The 20,551-nt window shown below is 40.1% G+C and overlaps 2 protein-coding genes across 3 annotated transcripts; one reads left to right on the top strand and one right to left on the bottom strand.

The window, feature by feature from the left end:
* The first annotated feature begins 8,075 nt into the window (after positions 1-8,075).
* LOC127257660 (uncharacterized) lies at positions 8,076-11,354 on the top strand. Of its 2 annotated transcripts, XR_007840046.1 has the most exons (4): positions 8,076-8,469; positions 9,593-9,851; positions 9,924-10,098; positions 10,164-11,354. XR_007840046.1 is itself a non-coding variant. In XM_051284122.1 (3 exons), the coding sequence occupies exons 1-3, from the start codon at positions 8,314-8,316 to the stop codon at positions 10,040-10,042; spliced, it is 534 nt and encodes a 177-aa protein (XP_051140079.1). In that variant the 5' UTR covers positions 8,076-8,313; the 3' UTR covers positions 10,043-11,354. The 2 variants fall into 2 exon arrangements, 1 of the variants encoding a protein (XP_051140079.1); XM_051284122.1 differs by having other exon boundaries at positions 9,924-11,354.
* Positions 11,355-11,593: 239 nt separating this feature from the next.
* On the bottom strand, positions 11,594-12,464 carry LOC127257608 (uncharacterized). Its single transcript, XM_051284048.1, has 3 exons — positions 12,138-12,464; positions 11,994-12,086; positions 11,594-11,893 (listed from the first exon to the last, which is right to left on the bottom strand). The coding sequence occupies exons 1-3, from the start codon at positions 12,462-12,464 to the stop codon at positions 11,594-11,596; spliced, it is 720 nt and encodes a 239-aa protein (XP_051140005.1).
* Between the last annotated feature and the right edge of the window lie 8,087 nt (positions 12,465-20,551).

Genomic DNA, 20,551 nt, shown 5'->3' on the forward strand with positions numbered 1-20,551 from the left:
AAAATGAATAGATGGAATGACGACTCTCTCTCTATCAAGATATATATATATATATCAAGGGTTAGAAAAATAAAAGATAAGGATTAGAATCCTATAATGAAAGTCCAAAATTGCGTCTCACATAATAGATGTGGATCATGATTGAGATGGGTCGGGCGGCAGCAGGTCACGGGTCATAATCATGGGCAGGGCCATGAATCCAGTGGGCCACTAAATTTGAGTGTATTTGTGTTTGGCGTTTGGATTAAATTGATTGAGGCTCTATTTATCTGGACATAAAAATATAACAAATCCTACACCTAATTTTTGGTCCAAGTGGTTGGGGTCATCATCGTCCAAATATTGGATTACTTTTCTGCACAAAGAAAATATAAATAAAAGCTTAGGAACTGAATCAAACTTTTATCATCAACTAATGAGTTTTTATCTTTTTTTAACATAAAATATTGAGACTTATTCTTAGTATTAATTGTTTTCCTAACAGTCATAGACTCATAGATTCATCCAAATATAAGTCTTCAAACATATTACAAAATAAAGAAGATAAATCAAAATTGTCAAACATATAAAATATTTTTAGAATTATTCCTAACCTCATCTAGATATATTTCTATCTCATTACTATTATCAAAATCATTTCCAAATGACTTTTAATTTCAGAAATTGTATTTTAAATTTTATTCAAAACAGGCTGCCCAACAACAGATAAATCCCGAAAGTCACTAAAAAAATATCAATTTCACTATCTAATACAAGCTCCACTCCATTCTGATTATTATCAGAAGCATAATTATTTTCTCTCTCAAAATTGATATTCTCAATTTCAGCATCAATTTGCACACATTTAGCATATTGAACACAAAGTTCATCAAAGCTTGAATTAATATCATCAATATTAAAAAAAAAATAATGTAGATTTATTGAATTAACCTTGTCAAATAATAGTTTTGTGATCTAACTTGACCGCGATCAGACGGTATACATGAAATCAGTACCTTGCTGACGCATAAGGTAACCGCCACTATTTTGATTTATAACAGTCATCTTGACTAACTCACTTGCTTATGCATTATTATTATTATTGTTGTTGTTGTTATTGAAATATTTCTTAGGACAGTTTCTAACAAAGTGCGAAGGATCACTACAATTAAAATATTTTTTTCCTCTTCTATTAGGAGTTTTAGATCTATTTTTATTCTTATTTTATTTTTATTTTTATTATCAGAATTTCCAAAATTATTATTCTTATTAGATATAAATGGAGACCTACCTCTAATAAACATAATTTCATCAAAATTATTAGATTTATTTACTCGTAAATCTAATCCGTTACTTTCAACATTAACAACCACATCTAAAGTCACATAATCACACTCATTTTTAATTGCATATTTTAAATCATAGTATGAACTCGGAATAGCATTCAAAAGAACTATAGCAATATAATAATCTATATTTCTATCACTGGTAAGCTTAATATTTTGAATTAATTTTTGAAAAACATCAAGAATTTTCATCAATAGTTTTAGAAACATCAAGTTTAAAACTAAAAAGCTTTTCTAACAAATAAAAACTATTAGGTGAAAAAGTTTGAGTGTATAGTTCATCCAATTTATCCATAAAGCCAAAGAAAATTCTTACCTATCAACCTTACGAATCACATGATCAACTAAATTTAAAATTATACTAAATGAAGTCATTTTATCCAACTCAGCCCTCTTTTCGAGAGGGACTTGAGTTGCATGGTCTGACCCCACAGCCCTAACTAAGTTTTGAGAAACCAATATACTTCTCATTTTTTTGTTTCCAAATAGTAAAATCTATTTTTTTTTCATCAAAATGTTAGATATTATAAAATATTTGTATATATTTAGGTGTGTTTACTTTGAATGACGTATAATAATACCTAGATTATTTCAATGGATTATATAATCAATAGACTAATTAATATAATATTTATACTCCCTTCGTCCGCCTCTAAGGATCACATTTACCTTTTGTGTCATTATACTTAACATTAAAAATATCGTTATATTTTTATAATTTTTTGTACAAATGTCCTTCTATTAGTATTATAAGACACTTATGAAAATAGTTTTTCAATTTTTCCTTAATTTGTACTACGTTTTGATATAATAATTAATATTCAAATATCAACATGCAAAAAGTAAATGAGACCCTTAGAGTCGGACGGAGATATTATTTACTTTATTTGATTATATGGTATGATTATTTTTTCTTACCCAAAACACTCTTAATCATGTTATTATAAATTATTGTAATACAATATAATTTATTTTATATATTTTTCCTTTCTAATTATAGCAATATAATATGTAACATTATTAAAATTTAATTGAGTTATTGTCATTACATAATATGTATATAATTTAATATATATTTATTATTTATTTAATTTATTCCTCAAAATTATAAATTAAGTTTTAATAACATATTTTATAGCATTTTTATCACTTATTTATTAAAAAAAAATTAAAAATTACATTTCAAATGAAACAAAATTTGTATATTAATAAACAAAAAAATTGTTATTATATTTATATAAAATATTTTTAAGTGTTTAAAGAGAAGGGTAATTTAGATAATGAAATAAATATGATTAACTAATACTATGGGTTAGATTGTATCAATAATTCTATAAATTAGTATAATTGTAACAAACTTTAATTATATAAGACTCTAATACATTAAAAGAAATATGAGATTAAATCGGATAAAATAATATTATCCATCAAAGTAAATGCACTCTTAATGTAATATTAATAATATTAAAAATAAATATATTATTTATACATACATATATTTCATAACATAACAGATTCACCGATTAGCCTCCCAATTAATTACGCCTACACCACCAGCGTCAATAATTAATGTACTTGAGATTGAGATCCACATCCAGCTGGGCGTGGCGTGGGAGCAAATGGTGTTCAACTCAGTGCCGGTGGTCTAAGCTAAGGAAAGGAAAAGCTGCACCAGCACTGAAGCTTCATATTAAAATCAGTAACTCTTCAGGTAGCGGCTGCGATTCCCACGTCATAAAAAAAATAATAATAAATCAGTAGCTCTGATTGTAACCAAATTAAAGATAAATCACAACCAATATGCTAAATCCATTTTCAAATGATTAAAAGCCACAAAATAATGGAATTAGTTAAAAATCCAATTAAAAATATACATATAAGAACATCACTTTTTAACACTGAAAAAAAATACTAAGATAAATAGGAGAAAATGTCATATTAATTTAATTCAACATGTATATTATATAGTTACACTACAAAAAAAAAAAAAAAATGGCCCTTCACCACGGCCCGAGGATTCGTAACAACATCATAAAAAATAGTGGTTTTAGTTACGTGAGTATCCGTGAAAAAAAAATATCCTCCTGGTCAACGTTTCAAGTTTATTAGTTACACAAAAAAAATGTAACAAATAGGGAGATTGTAGACTTTGGTCAAAATAACATTAGTTATGATAGTTGTAGGTTGGCACCCGTGTGCTTATATTATCTCGTACCGGAGAGAAGAAAGTTGTTGCTGAGGGACTTCTGCTCTCCCCCCTGCACCAGATTCGTGGAATTGTGTCTTAAATTTTTTCTTTTAAACCCTTCAATATGATGTTCATACCGCATTGTCGATGCTGTGACCGTACATGTCTCATAGTCCAGTTGATTATGGTTTTATTGAGTATGGGCATATTTAATTTGACATATGTGGCAGTTAGAATATTATGTATATATAGGTTGTTAATGTAGGGACAGTGGCTATGTTGGTGTAATGCCGATCTGTGCTGATCTTATATTTTTTATCATTCACATGATATTGTTTATGGTTATGTTGTTATTATACTATTTCGGTGCACACTACAGTCCCAAAACTGATAAATGATTGCTTTATTATTGAGTATTTGTGTAGCCCCGACCTGCACACAATAGATTTTTATGTGATGAGGATCACTAACATATAATTTGATTTATCAGTGGTCGATACTCTGAACTTGAACTCATCTGTGGGGGTCTGCTCATATTTAGTGCATAAATGATAATTAATCTCCAATGGCATGATACTACGACACATACATGGAGCAGTCCTATTTAGGGGTAACCATAAGGATTTATTAATTATTGAAATTATTATTATAATATTGTACATGATCTCCTGCTTTACGTAGGTTTTATTGGTGGATGGTTAGTTTATATTTCAAGTTGCAAATGCATTGAAAATTAGAAAGTAGTGTAGTTTGGTGCCTAATTAATGGGTCAAATACCATGTATTGTAGTACATGTCCGAATGTACATACTCGTGCTACATGAGTTGGGAAATATACACTTCAAATGAGTTATGACATGTTTATACATACAGTTTGATCATGTGTTGATATATACGGTGAACTACATACTTTTAAATTGTTCTTGTGAATGTTGTAGGTGACACACTTTCCCTCGTCAAGGTGTTCGTTACATCCGCCTCAGTCCCAGACACACCCCTTATTTTGCCAACAATTGCTGAGGCGACTACCTTTCGCGAGGTTGTCGGTGATGATCTTATTGGGTGGAACTATAAGGATGTACGGATCTACTTTCATAACTTTCAAGTATTGACTTCCAAAATTAAAAGAAATATTACTTAAACTAAACCTTATTCTATTGATAATTGCAGCTCAAGCGCCACCCCTGAAGCATATCGACCGATTCCTTTGGATGGTAAGTTATAATGGCTATGTGAAATAGATATGGAATAGATGCATAGACATTTGGAGTTATCTTTTGTGTGGTGAGAATTGTTGCTATGGATTGATGGATTTTCCCATTTACTTATTACTAGGTTGGATGTTTGAAATGCATGCGTTTTGCGGAACATAATGTCAAAGTGGAGATGTTGCTAGGCTTGTTTGATGGGTTACTTTATTTTTTTGTTTGGTGGTGGACATCGACTAGTAAATACTATTATGTTAATATCCTATGTTGGGATTCCCTTATAGTGTTTATTGTTTGCAGTTATGGCCGATCGTAATATTTATAGCATGGTTGTATACATAATTTCCTTTGGTATAAGAAAGATCACAGCAGGTTAATTTGTTACGCACAATTTCAAGTGTACCATAACTACATTTTGTTTTATGAGACGCTATTTTTTTGTAGCAAAAGGAAGAAATACCATAACAAAATATATTTTTGGATGTTTTTGGTTACGACCGGTTTTCTGACCGTAAGAATGGATAGTTTTGTTAAGGGTTCAATGACGTAACAAAAAAATAAAATGACATAAAACAAATGAAATGACGTAACAAAAAGAGGTTTTTGGACATAACAAATATGAAGGGATAATTTTTTGTTACGGCCGGTTTCCTGACCATAAGAAATATATTGTTTATTACGGCTTCATTGATGCAACAAAATATCGTAACAAAAAGCGTACTCTGACAAGTGGTCATAGTAAATTTTTTGGTAACGCGAGGAGCTTTTTGTAACAAATATCGTGACTAAAAGTCCTGGCACACGCGTGGAAAGCTCGACTTTTTATTATAAGAGAATATTCGTAACAACTATCGTAACAAAAACCTTGTCATAAGGAACATTGACTGAGAGTAGTAGTTACGAAAATGTGCGTGGCAAAAAACATTTGTTACGAGAGTACACATTACCGATAAAAGTCATCACTAAGGCGTAGAAAATACGCAAATTGCACAAAAATTGATTTTTTGTTACGAATTTCCGGCCGTAGCAGAAAACTGTTTTTTTTTTTTTTTTTTTTTGTAGTGTTAGGGTGACCTTTTTATAATATAAGCAAATGAAAATCTTCTAAAAAAGAAAAAATATAATTATTACTACATATAAAAATATTAATATTTATTGTATAAATTAGATGAAGACTAATCCCATCATGATTAAGGTGAGATTAATTTCCTTGAATTAATTTGGAAGTCAAGCCCTTCAACCAAAGAGATGGAGTAAATCTTCCTATCTAATTAATCCCTTTAATTTTTTAATAAGGTGATGATGAGACTTGGTGGAAGAGTTGATATTTCTTTGTAGGATTATCCAGGTTCATGCCAGTTATACATATTGTCATTTGTGAGAAGTAAAAAAAAATAAAATCTGTAGACTTCTTTATCCACATACAAGTGTCAGTTCAATATAATACAACGACATTCTTATGAATGATCTATCTTATATGCATGTGGATTTTTCAGATTAATTAGGAGGTTTGCATCAGTGGTTTTCAATTGAAACCATCAAGCTCGACACCTAGTGATTGATCCAGTATTACTGTAGTATGATTTAATATGGCTTAGTCATGATTTTACATTCTCAATGTACGTAGTATTTTAGGCGATCCTCCCAATGCTCTAGCTGGAAAATCCTAGGCCAAGCCTCGTCTGGTGCAAACTCTTTCTTAAAAAAAGTTCTATTGAACATTCTCCACGTGGTGATGCCCTTTTCCTCACCATGTGCTCTTTCGTTCCTTCTTCGCTAAGTACGTGTCAGTCAATCTCTTCAAATATTAGGAAGCAGTACCTACTTTAGTCTCATCTCCAAGCATGCCAATGTCCTCAAAGTATTTCTTCATGTTATAAAGAAAGTCATTAAGGCTCAAGCTTTCTATTCTTCCACATAACTCTCCCAACACAAAGTATTTTCTGTCGGAGTTGCTGGGGCAACATCATTCATCCTTCTTGCCCTCAATTCAGCTGCACTTCTCTCACTACAGTCAATTCTTTCCGAATATTTGAAGGCTCAGCAACTATAATATTCTCCAACTTCGCAATCTTGACCTTACATCCTGCAAGTTCATGATTGTGACTATTAATGCCTCATTGAGTGTGACAACCTCAATCCTTAATGCATTGCCAAGCTCCTGCATCGCCTATCTTACTTCAAGACTCATCCATCGTGACATTGACTAAGGACAATATATCTTCTTGCAACTCACCTCTCTCGAGTTTGCAGATATGTTGCTCCATCTCGTAATATTTTCTTGTGATGGTCACCCACGTCAGCTCCACATTAGGCAACTTTTTTTTCAAAAGATCCTATGAGATAGTCGAACTTGTCTCTCGCGTTACTCCCCTCTTCAGGTTCTCAGGCTCTAGCACGTAGTTTTTGTACTTTTCGGTGTCATTCCCTCTATACATAGCTCTTATATCATTTGTAACGGACCGGATGATTCATTCTCAAACACCTTTCCATCAATTTGGAAATTCCTTGAGAACTTTTTCAATAAAATCTCATGTTTCTAGCACAAAAAGCAAACTAAGAGTACAAGAAAGCAATAACACAGAAGCTCATTGAATTTACTGACTGAGAGTAATTGTATTTCTTTATCAAATGTGAGTTAAAAATAAAATGAGACTCCCCTATTTATATATATAATTTTTGTCGCTGAAATTCGTCGATTACGGTCTAATAAAATTAAGTCTGTCGAAATCAACAAAGAATCGGGTTCCCTGACCTAAAGTATCCGAGCTAAGTCTCGCGATAAAAATATATTGAAATGCGTAGGATTTGAATTATGAAAATTGAATTACTGGATGAAGAAAGAAAAAAAATATATAAGAATGAAAGAGTTGAAGTAAATTGAAAGCAACAAGAATTTAGGATAAAAGCAATAATTGTGCAGGAATGGAAAATAAGGGAGGGAATTGGGTTATGCTAGTGTTGATCTGATTTTTTTTTTATCTTGCCTTTTGCCTTTATATAGGCATTTCCCAAGATTTTCTCCACCTTTCCCCATTTTAAGGAGTCCACTCAGCCACATCTTCTATTATTTAAAGTTTTAATTGTGCTTTCTTTGACAAAGCCTCATTATTGGACTATCGATGTCTGTTTGAGCTGTTGATTAAGATGGGTTGTTCTTTCTCTTTGCCGGCCTAATCTTCAATGGTTGAGTACTTGTGGTGGGATTCTGGACTGAGTTTAAAATTATTTTTGTAGGATAACAAATGCCCCCATAAAAATATTTTGAATAAAAGTGTCTTTTTCAGTTCAAAATTATTATTATTAATATTTGTGCCCTGATATGATTTGAACAACGCTCAAGCCATTATCGGCTCCTCTGCTCCGTCTCTGGAAAAATTCTTCATTACTCTTCTTTCCATTGTTTCCCCCGGAGTTTTGCTTCCTCTAAATTCCTTTGGCCCTAGGTCATCCAATTTTCTTTTGTTGCCGATTGCTCGCTCCTAAACCGATGCTACTGCTCTTCGTTTATGTAATGGCGAGCACTATTTTTTTGAAATCGTGTGTCGTCAAGGGTTCTTCTGAAGTCCCATCCCGTCCGCCAACCGCCAAGAATGCGAGGGAAAAATCGTCCTTTACTGCTCAGCACGTCGGTCTGTCGGCGGTCCTTTCATCTGAGCTCACGAAGATTCACGGTCATTGGGCTCTTCAACCTAACTCCGAAGATGAAGATCTTTCCGGAGTCGTTCCGGCCGAAGTCTTTGGACGAGGTAACCTTTGCCTTACTCAACCTTTGTTATAATTTTCCCGTATCCCTTCCCGAATGACGCGATTGTTAAACCCGGAGGATTTGAAGTCTTGGGGTTCTTTGGTTGATAGGCTAGACCCTGTTTTTGGCAACATGTGGGATTCATAGAGCATTAGGAATATGATATTATTAAGCAAGGCAATCCCTTTTCAGAGTAGTGTGTTAGCGAAAGCTTTGTTTGGGTTTTTGAGTTCTCATATGAACGCATTTGTCCTCCCGTTTGGCATTCTAACTCCTACCATTTTAGACGTTGCGGTGATTTTAGGCTTGCCTGTAGATGAAGTTGAACCCCCTTCTTCGTCTTTCTATACTATGGAACCACTAGCGATGCCTTCGTCATATGATAGTAACACCAAGCTAGTTGATTTCTTGCAATCAAATTGCATTTTTGGTAGTTGTAGTCCGGAGGAGAATATCGCCCTTTCGTTCATTTGGTTCAATAGGTTTTTTTGCTTGTTTTGCCTCTAAGGGTTTCCTTCAGGAAGCCGAACCTGCTGTTAATGCCATTGTTTCCAGTGCTCCGCTTGATCTTGTGTCGTAGTTTTTGAGCTTTCTTTATCGTGGTTTAAATGACCTTCTTTCCAAACTAGCTAATTCGTTTTCGCGTGATATCCAAGGCATCGGTCCTCTTTGGTTCTTGGAGTTTTGGGCCCATCTTTACTTTCCACATTTAGCCAATATAGCTTTCGATATCACTTGTGTTCCAAGGGGCTCTTGCCTTGGCTTTTCATTGTCTGACTTTCCTCTCCTGAAGGGGAACCTTTCCGGGTGTTTATCTACCCTCCTTCGCGAAACTTCTCATCCTTCTGCTGATTTTTGCCCGTTGTCGACACGTGTTTGTGAACCAACTTTGTTTACCCTAGTTGGCCGAGATCACGACTCTTCCACTGATGTTGTCAACTTTTTAAGTTGTTGGGGAAAATGTGCCTCAGCCCGTGTTATATTCAGTGGACTAAGCTTGGGTTGCCAGTTTAATTCATTGGTCGGAGAAGTGTATCAACCTCAGTTCTGCAGGCGGCAATTAGGATTTATGCAGGAAGTTCCCACCGTTGGTTTTTTGCTATCTTTGCCGAATTATTTATCAGGGGAAATCAAGAATGGATGAAGCTACGGCATGGCACTCGTATGTTTATAGATCTAGTCCGGCCATCCCGTCACTCTACCTAGTTGACCCGCGGACGACGACGGCCTATAATGGATGGTGGCATGCAATGTGGGGGGTGATTGATTTTGATACGTCACGAAGCTCTATTGCTGACCTTACTAGTGATAGTTCTGAGAGTAGAACAACTTCTGATCCGATACCCGCGCAATCAGAGTTGGTTTCAGGACCGCCTGTTTTGGGTAAGTCTCCGATTTTCTCGGGGTATTTGTTTTGCATGATATAGCTTATGTGTTTGTTTCTGAACTTTTCAGCTACGGCCTTGAGATATAAAAGGACCTTACATCCGCTGCCGCTGCCGCTGCCACTGCCCCTGCTGTCATGCCTAGTACATGGAGATCTGCTCGACTTTCCATCCCGTTTGCTATTCTGAAGTCATAGTCTGCAGAACGGAAAAAACATCAAGCTTCCCAGATGTCATCTGATTAGGTAGTCATGATGGTTTGTTCCATAGAGCTTTCAGATCTGACCTAATGTTGCATTGATTGTGGCAGGTTCCGTCGAAGAAGGATACGGTACCTTCATCTCCCGAGATTTCCACGCCGTCTTTGGTTTCCACGGCTGCCTCACCTTCGTTGGCGCCTGCCATGGATTTGGAGACTTGAGATGTTGTTGTTAATCCTATTCCCTAGTTGGGGGACTCACCATTGCGCTCAATTTCCCCGGCTGTCCCAATTGAGGTAGAAGAATACTTCGCCCGAGGTTTGCCCACCCCTTCGCGTTGATCCCTGCCGCAAAGAACATCTGTGGCACTGGGTAAGACTCTGTTGGGCAAGTATTCTTTGTCTCTGCTTGATGATCAAGGAGCTTTTGAGTCAATGCAATTATCAGTCCTAGTTGCAGCGGCACGTGAAGGCTTAGATTCTTCCAGAAAGTGTTGGTTAGAGCATTGGCGGTTAGGTTAGGCAAAGTGGCAGACCGTCTTCAATTTTGCCGAGCCCTCCACAAAGTCACCAGTGAAAAGTTATGAGAGTTGGCTTCATTTGAAGAACGAAGGAAGGCCTATGCTGAGTTTTACGAGAAGGAGAGGCGCAAGGCAGAGGAGGAAAAATCCTATATTGACGGCCTTCGGAAAGAACAGATTTTCCTCCAAGCCGAAATGGAACAAATTCAAGCGCGATTGAATGGGATCCCCCCGGAAATTGAGAGAGCATCCGAAAGCCTGGTTGAAAGGGCTGCCCGCCGCCTTGAGTTGTATGATTTAACGCGGGCTGTCAATGGTCCTTTGTTGGCGTTGGCTGGGTGTCGGACGATGTTGCAGCAAAATTTCGGTCGGGCGGAATGGAGCCTAGTCGAACTTAGGCAGCCCTAGGTTGGCGTCATAACCGATTGGACCGCTCTTCATCCCGTGAGTCCGGATGCTGCCGACGGCCAGGAGCTTCCAGGGAAGCTGCCTTCTGGTTTGGTGTCTCGCATTCTCACGACTATCCAAAACCTACCGTCGTTGGGATGTCTTTGGCCGGGAATAGCTCCTTACATGATATCCAAGTGGATCAGGGTGACAACTGATCTTGTCTAGCAGCTTTCCTTTATTTTATTTTCTTTTATCACTGATATCTCACGCTGCTATAATGTCTTTTGAACCAGTCTTTGTAGGCAAAACTTGACATATATCAGCACTGGTCCTTCTTTTGAATGTTTTTCTTGTTTGTGTGTCCTTCTATATAAATGACGAATATACCTATTCCACCTTTCTGAAATCCCAAGGGTACAAAGGTTTCAAATATCGTCCGTTGATGAATGTTTTTTATTCATCGCCGTCGGGCTCCATTAGTCTATACGCTCTGCGGTATAATTTTGTTGTGACGATGTAGGGGCCCGTCCAATTGGATGACCATTTACCCAGTTGCAGATCCTTGGGACCTTCTGGAAGTATCACTTTCCACACCAAGTTTCCTTCTTGGAAAGACCGTGGCCGAACCTATCATTGGAAGGTTCGTTCGGCCTTCTTCTTTTGAAGCCGGAGGTGTTCGAGGGCTTGAAATTGTTCCTCCAGGAGGCTGTCCAACTCATGCAACAATGCCCGGTCCAGTTCCTCCATTGGCATTTCATTTTGTTTCAGAATGCGAAGTGAGGGTACCACGATTTCGAGAGGTAGCACTGCGCCTTGTCCGTAAGTTAACCTATAGGGCGTGCTTCCAGTCATGGTGGACTTAGCGTTCCAATAGGCCCACAAGGCCTCCTCCAACATCTCATTCCATGCCCTTGGATTATCTTCCATGCCCTTGGATTATCTTCCAGCGCCTTTTTATGATGGCGATGAACGTCTTGTTATTGGCTTTGGCTTGCCCATTGGCTTGCGGATAATACGGAGAAGAATGTACCAAACGGATGACGTATCGCACCACAAAGGCCTTGAGTTTCCTGCTAGTGAACACTATTCCTTGGTCGGTCGTAATGGTCTTTGGTATGCCGAACTAGTGAATAATATTACTCTTGATGAATTGAATAACATGATTCAGCCGTACCTGGACCAACGGGACAACCTTTACCCATTTCTTGAAGTAATTGGTTGCCACAAGGATGAATGCGTATCCTTTCAATGATGGTGGATGGATTTTACCGATGGCGTCCATTGCCCATCCTCGAAAGGGCCACAGTTTGAGAATCGAATGAAGTTCCTCGACTGGGGTGCGTTGTAGAAGTCCGTGGTGCTGGCACGATGGGCAGCCTTGTGCGTAGTCGATGCAATCTTGTGAGATTCGGGGCCAAAAGTATCCATATTGGAGGATGGTCCATCTCATAATTGGGCTAGCCCTATGTGTGCCTCTGATTCTTCCGTGTACTTCGGCCATCATTTTTATTGCTTCATCTCGCCCCAAACATCGCGCCAAAGTTCCATCAGCTCATTGGCGATAGAGTTTGCCGTCAGTACATGTATATTTCAGAAGTTGCTCCCACATGTGTCTCAATCTAGATTTTTTGGGTTATGCCAATGTCTCGAGGAGCTTCGTGCACCAATCTACATCTCTGTTGGTGGTTAGGCATTCAAATTTAGTGGTTGGTTCCTTCATTTGATACCTGGACGCCCATCGAGCGAGATTGTTTGCCTCCGAATTCTTTTCTCGGGAGATGTCATCCAACATCACCTCTGTAAATCGCTGGATCAGACCGTGCACTTCCCAAAGGAGTTCCTGAGTCATGGATATTTGTATTTAAATCCTTAAATGCTTTGTGGATGACCAGCTGGGAGTCGCCCCGGATCAGGACGTTTTTACCTTGTCTCGCGGCGAGAAAATCCAACGCCAGCAAGAGAGCTTCATACTCCGCCGGGTTGTTGGTTATTCCATGCGGGAGCTGATGTGCGAAACTCCAAATTTCTCCTTGGGGACTAGTTATTTCGACTCCAGCCCCTGCTACTCCTCCAGTGCTCGAACCATCGAATGTAACTTGCCATGGTTCCAGTCTGATGTATCCCATAGGGGAGGCTTCGATCATTCCGGGGTAATCGGCCAAAAAATCGGCAATGGCCTGCCCTTTCATTGCTTTTAGAGGCTGATATCTTAAGATGAATGATGCTAGTTTCATTGCCCACTTAACTGGGCGGCCTCGGAGGACCGGCCTGCTCATCAAATTTTTCAGCAAGTCGACTTTGGATAATACAATGGTTTCGACAGGCATCGAATAATGCTCCAACTTCATGCATGCATAATATAAAGATAAGCATAGTTTCTCGATACATGTATAACGAGTTTCATCATTGTTCAGAGTCTTACTAAGATAATAAAATGCCCTTTCACGACCTGACTCATCATCTTGAGCGAGAAGGCAGCAGATAGTGTCTTTCGTCACCGAAATATAAAGTTTCAGCTCATTCTCCGAGATCGGTAGCACCAGCACCGGTGGTGATATAAGGGCCTGCTAGATCTGTTCCAAAGAAGCTTGTTGCACTGTTTCCCATTCGAAAACCTCCTGACTTCCGCACCGCAACACGAAAAATGCTTTCATCTTTCCGGCGGTGTTGGCGATGAATCGCGCAAAAAGTTGATCTTGCCCATCAAACTATGTAATTCCTTGAGGTTACGTGGGGGTCCCAACTCCTGGATCACTTTTGCCTTATTCTAATTAATTTCAATCCCCTTCTCGTGGACGAGAAAACCTAGGAAATTACCTGCTTGAACATCAAACGCGCACTTTGTGGGATTCATTTTAAGGTCGTGCTGCCTTATCAGGGTGAAGGCCCTCCGGAGGTCAGCGAGATGGTGGTCAAATACTCTAAATCTTACAACGACGTCGTCAATATATACTTCCATACACTCGCCGATTAAGTCATGGAAGATCGCATTTATGGCTCTTTGATAGGTTGCTCCGGCATTCTTCAATCGGAACGGCATCATAATCCACTCGAATATGCTGCTCGCCCCCGGACATCGGAACGTTGTTTTGTGGGCATCCTCCTTGGCTAAGTATATATGATTTGATTGTACCCTGACTATTCATCCATGAAAGACAAGATCTCATATTCAGACGTTGAGTCGACAAGTATGTCGGCAATCGGCATGACATACTCATTTTTGGGCATTGCCAAGGTCAGGTTGCAAAAGTCGATACATACTTGGATCTTCCCATTTTCTTTATCACGGGCACGATGTTGGATATCCATTCCGGATATCGGCAAATACGAATAAAACTGGCCTTAAGCAATTTTTTCTCCTTTTTGTTTACCTTCGGCATCAACTCCGGGTTGAAACGCCGTGGGGGTTGTTTGTGAGGTTTGAACGATGGCTTGGTAGGCAACCAATGTTCGACCAATTTTTTAGACAGGCCTCGAATCTTGTGCTATTCCCACGTGAAACAGTCTCGATATTCTCGTATTAAATTCATAACCCGTTGTTTCTGGTCTAGGGGCAGCAAAGAACTGATTCACCAAAAGTTCATCCTATCACCTGAGGCTGGTCGGTTCCTCCTCGATGCGGCCTGCTCAGAGTTTGGCCTATCACCCGAGGCTGGTCGGTTCCTCCTTTGTGCGGCCTGCTCCAAGTTCGGCCTATCACCCGAGGTTGGTCGTTTTTTCCTTCCAAGCCAGAGACCCACCGCATTAATTTGAGTCGGGAATGGCTCCGTATCGATCTTCATTTCTAACTTGTCGGCCAGGCGTAGGTGGCCTTCCTTGATAGCCTTTTTTACTGCATTTCAGAAAGTGATACAGCTCCCGACCTGGTGTCAAAACAAGCCATGCCATATTGCAATAGGCTTTTCCACCCAACTCATCGTCGGATGGCATTTTATGGCCTTCTTTAAATCAGAGTTGATTATCCTTCAAAAAAAAAGTCAAAGATTTGCTTAGTTTTGGATATAGCGAAGGCATACTATATTTTGGGATTGGTCTCCTTCCTCCGCGGTACTTGAGCGCCGGGCAAATATACGCCTTTCCTTGTGATATTTCCACCAGGAACGTCTCATTTCCGGGCAGTCTGATTCATCCTCTTGGACTTGGACAAGATGTGCACCACTTCTGAATTTCTGCCTAGCTGTCTGAGAGTCTCGAAGGAGTTGTTCCTCCTTAACCGCTTTTCCAACAAGCTGTCTGAGGTCATTATATTCCTGCAATGCCAGCTTCTCCCGGAGCTGGTGTGTCATAATATCAATAATCATATTGATAACTTGATTTTCAGGTATCCGGACCTAGCACCGCCCCTGGGCCCTGCGAAATCTCTTCAAAAATTGTTCCACCGGTTCATCGTGCTTTTCTCGTAGGTTGGAAAGGTTTGAGACCGTCACCTCCAGCAGCGGGCTATAAAAGCGTTTGTGGAACGCCATTTTGAGATCCTTCCATGTATTTCATGAATTTAGCGGTAAAGACGCATACCATGTAAATATCGGTCCTGTGAGGGACAACGAGAATAGTTGGAGCTTTAACCAATTGTTGGTCCCGAACTCTCCTCCGGATTAAGCTGTGAACCGCCTAATGTGTTCAATGGTGCACCGTGAATCTTCGCATAAGAACAACGTGATTCTGGGACCCGTGTATTCCGGGAAGCAGATGGTCAATGACAACCTAATCTAGGAACAGCCGTTGATAATGCAGCCGAGCGGGAAGCCGGATAGAATCACCATACAACCTCCAAATTGCTTCTTCGATGACCTGCGGATTAATAATCGATCACGGTGGAGGAGTAACTTCGCCGTATCCTTTAGGCTGTCCCAAGCTTGGCTGGGCGCGAGGAAAATATTGTTGATGGTCCTGTGGAGGGTGAGCCGGAGGTGGACCTCCTCGATTCCCTTTGGCCGGTACTCGCGGAGGTGCTTCCGGTGGAGGGACGTAATTCCCAAAATAGACCCGAGGACCCTGTTGTGCAGGTCCATACCCCTATTGTGCGGCTGGTCTGGCAGGGGGAGCTTCCTGGTATATGTTGTCTGCCCCCCGGGAGGAGGCGGCAAGGTCGGAACCTGTGCACCCGAGCCCCAAGCAACTAGCACAGCCGATGGAGCTGACCCCCACGAACCTGGAGGAGCAAAAGCTGCCCCCCAAGGCAGATTCGGAGGTAGGGCGGATGTCCCTCAAGTCATCCCCGGAGCGGGACGAGTGGCAAGAGATGTTGAGGCTGCGGTTGGCCGTGCCCCCCCAAGGGTTAGCTGCTTCTCCCCCGGCAGGGACGTTACCTTGCCAGTTCGCCCCCGCGGACAATGTGGGCGCGCTCACGCAACCGAACAAAGGATTATTTTTCCATTGGACAGCTAGTGGTGTGTACCCGTTCTTCCTCGGATGTCCTTGATGTGGTGGCGGCCTTAAGATGGTCTGCCCTGAGGACCGCCAAGGTCTTTCAGCCACTGTCTCGTCCGGGAGATTTTTATTTTCAATTTCCTTGCTTAGTATGGTGACGTTACTATACTGGAGCATCGCTGGAGGGTGTCTAGACGTGCCCCTTATGGCACCTTTGTCGGAGGTGTGTTTTCATTATCTCCGGGACCGGCTGCCGGCGCTTTCTTTTTGCACAGTTCCTCCTCTCTCGCCCATGCAATCTCGTTTTGGATAGTTGGTTTCAGGACGTCTGCGAGATATTGGGAAAGTGTCAACACCGACTTATGGAAGACCGTTTGGATCTCCCCACGGATCTGATTTTAGAGGAAGCTTACAGGAATGGACAACTTCCTTTCTCCACTCCCCAGAGCAGCAGAGGACTCATCCTGCGTGAGTTCTCCGGGCGCACGCGACGCCGAAGTTTCACCGGCTGTTTCCTTATCTTTCGACATTGCTGATTTCTCCGACGATGGTAATTTGTGACTCCTCAGTTGCATAAAAAGTGTGAGACTCGTCGGAGTCCAACTGGGCGTGCCAATCTGTTGTCGTTGATATTCGTCGATGACTTCCTAATAAAATTAAGCCTGTCGAAATTGACAAAGAATCGGGTTCTCCGACCTACTCAAAAAAGTATCCGGGCTAAGTCTCGCGATAAAATAATTGAAATGTGTAGGATATAAATTATAGAAATTGAATTACTAGATGAAGAAAGAAAAAAACTTAGGAATGAAATAGTTGAAATGATTGAAAGCAACAAGAGTACCATCACTTCCGGAAGCTAATGCCAAAAACTGCGAAAGCCGAACGGCTCATAAAAGAGGCACAAGCAGCCCAGAATCATAATTTTCAAAGCGGGAACCACCCTGCTCATTCCCAGGAAGAAGCTTCCGAAGCCGAGGATGAACCGAATGAGACTTTTCTAGTTGAATCCCGGAGGGAAGCCATCAAGGAAGTCCTCCACCAGCTGGTCGAGAAGACTAAATGAAGATTGATACTAAATTATTTCCCATAGAAAACACCGTCAGAATAAATCCAACAGGGCCTGGAAGGTCGGCATCAGGATCTAGAAAAAATAATAGAAAGACTGAGCCTCGAAAACCATTGTCTGAAAGGCTTGGAAGGTCAATTAAACCTCCGAGAAGGAGTTCGGTGTGCAACAAACTTTCCCTCGCTAATACGGTTTCCGAAGTGAATTTCGAAAAGGGTGGCGAGGTCTGGCGAGTGACCTCCATGGATCAGGTGGTGATTACACTACATCAAACCTGCTTTCCTAGGAAGGCTCCCGACAATGGAAGCTGGACCAGGAGCAAGTGGTGCAACCTCCTACTAGGACCCACAAGAGGAGAATGCAGCGACAACGCTTGGCCGCTCGCCTTTCCCAGAAGGATCAGGCTGGGAGCCAGCAGGCTTACGACCACGAAGGTCAGACTAAGGGGCAGCAGGCCGAGAATCAGGAAGGAGCTGTTGCTGGAAGGTCGAAATTAAATAGGGAGGACTTGTACCATCAGCTTCTGGCCTGGAAAGAGTGGAGGCTGAATGGTGTTTTACCTAATGATTATTGTCTTGTTAATTCGCAGGGTCAGACTGGGGGCAGCATGTCGAGAATCAGAAAAGAGTTTCCGCTAGAATGTCAAAATTAAAAAGGATGGACTTGTGCCACCAACTTGGGACCCGGAAAGAGTGGAGGCCGAAGCGTGTTTTAATTAACAATGATTGTATTGTTAATTTTCAGGGCCACGCAGTACTTGAAACAGCCGAGACCCCAGGGGATGAGCCGATGATCGGAGCACTCGATTGCGATGTGCTATCGGAAGCCACTTTGGACATAATTGACACCGATCAAGACCTGGAAAGAGCTTTACATTTTGAAGTCGACTTCAAAGTCAAGGTGATTAGATTTTGTCTCACGACCGAGGCCGACATACGGCCCAACAACTCATGCATTCTTCATGAATGACGACCTGATCTTGCAAGATCTGAAGGCAAGAGCAGGCAGGTCCGGCTTCCCATTCTTACAAGCCGGAAATCATGCCGCTTACCTTTCCGGAAGGCAAGCAGGGGCTCCTTCCCAACCGCCTCTTTTGGATCAAGGCAAAGATTAAATTTACTCTCTGATCCGACGAGCTGCTCCAGGTCTCGAAGTGCAAGATTCACTAGAAGAGGTCAACCTAGAGGACGAAACAGCCTCTCGGATGACACAGATCAGCGCCCTGCTGGATGTCGAGAAGAAGGAGCAGGCCCTGTCCCAAGAGCTTGATGCCCTGCCCGAAGAGAGATAGCAGGCACTTGAACGCACTCGACATCAAAAGAATAAGGCTGAATCGACCTTCCAGAAGCGCGTGAGGTCCAGACTTTCCAGGAATGTAACATGGTCTGGAAGGCCGTCATCCCAAAAGGCCCCAAAGATGCCAAGTTGGGGAAATGGTCTCCCACATGGGAATGACAATTTATTGTATCGGCCAAGTCATCCAATGGCGTGTATAGGTTGATAGAACCCGAAAGGGAGGAGCTAAAGACGTTTATTAATGGAAAACATCTAAAAAGGTGTTATCCTTCTCTTTAGGAGCTGAAAGGAAGGCACGATCAGGCTGCGGTTGACTACAACATTACGGAAGGCAAAAACACTGTTGGACAGGCCGAATGAGCAAAAATCGACCTTCCTGTACGCAGATCTTGGATTTTGGCTACCAATGGGTAACCAGAAGGTGGACATAGCATCGAAAAATGAGATTTTGGAGGTGAAAATGACCTTGGTGTGGGGCATGATCCGACACAGATGAATTGGCTATGATGAAAATTTCAAAACTCGCGTGCACCAGTCGATCCAAACACGGGGGATTTTACAAAATTATTCGGACTACAAATTAAGTTGTGTCCAGATAAATTTTGTGGGGGACATTTTTACACACCCAAAATTAATTGGGCTGACCCACTGCATGTGACAGCCCAGGTTGAAGAAGGTTCGCGATCCAGCAGAAGATCCAGATCAACGAGCGGACTTACGGGGCTGTCCAGCCCAATGACCAAAAGAGCCCAGTCTAGGAAGTAGCTTGTTGAGAATTAAGATCAACCGAGTGAATTTGTTGGGATAAAGAGGTTGTTGGGGGAAATTTAAGGATAAGGCTTTATCGAAACAAGATTCAAACTTAACTATTTAAAAATGATTCAAGAGAGCAAAAAGAGAGAACGCCATTCAACATCATCTTTTTCTTCCTAATTTATTTTTCTCTATATTATTTTCTCTGTATTTTTTCCAGTTTTTTTACAGCTTTTTTTCCATTAATTTCAGTTTTTTTTTTTCAGCTTCGTTCTTGTTTTATTAGCCTTAATTTTACCTTTTTTTTAACATTAATTATTCGGATATTGCGAGATAGTCCGGGTCCTTTCTTGAGGAGGCCGGAGAACCCTACGAAAAAATCAATTCCAACAAACTTTTCCAACTAAACTGTGGGTGGCGATTTTCTACGACAACAATAATATACATCAATGTTCAACAATTCTTTTATCACTTAAATTTACAGTATAATTCATTCAGTAAATTACCGTTGAACAATTTAGGATTGTGTCCAATATGTTTTATACGTTATTAAATATTTCTTATATAATTTAATTAATTAGTTAATTCAAGACATAGGATTAAGACGTCGTCCCCTTTGGATGAACTTCTGAAAAATACTTTTAGCTTCTACTTTTAAAAGAATATTTACTTTTATTTATATTGGATTTTGGTCAAAAATAAAAGCAAATTTTGAGCTTTAAAAATTCTTTTTAGAGAAGCACCTTAGAACAAGTGCATGGTTAGTTCTTGTGCTAAGAAAACACACCTAACCCTATGTATTTACACATCAGCAAAAAAAATTAAATAAATTAAAAACTCTTATTGCGTAACGTTCTTGTATCAATATCTCTCCTCCATTTACAGACATAATGAATTTATATATTTCCTCCGTCCGCCTCTAATAGTCACATTTACTTTTTTGTATTATTGTACTTAATATTAAAAATATCTTTATATTTGTATAATTTTTTTGTACAAATATCCTTCTATTAGTATTATGAGACCAATAAAAGTATTTTTGCAAGGTTTTTCTTAATTTGTATTACATTTTGATATAATAATTAATATTCAAAGATCAACAC

The sequence above is a fragment of the Andrographis paniculata genome, unplaced genomic scaffold (assembly GCF_009805555.1).
Source record: "Andrographis paniculata isolate CXL003 unplaced genomic scaffold, ASM980555v1 Contig58END, whole genome shotgun sequence".
Classification (NCBI taxonomy): domain Eukaryota; kingdom Viridiplantae; phylum Streptophyta; class Magnoliopsida; order Lamiales; family Acanthaceae; genus Andrographis; species Andrographis paniculata.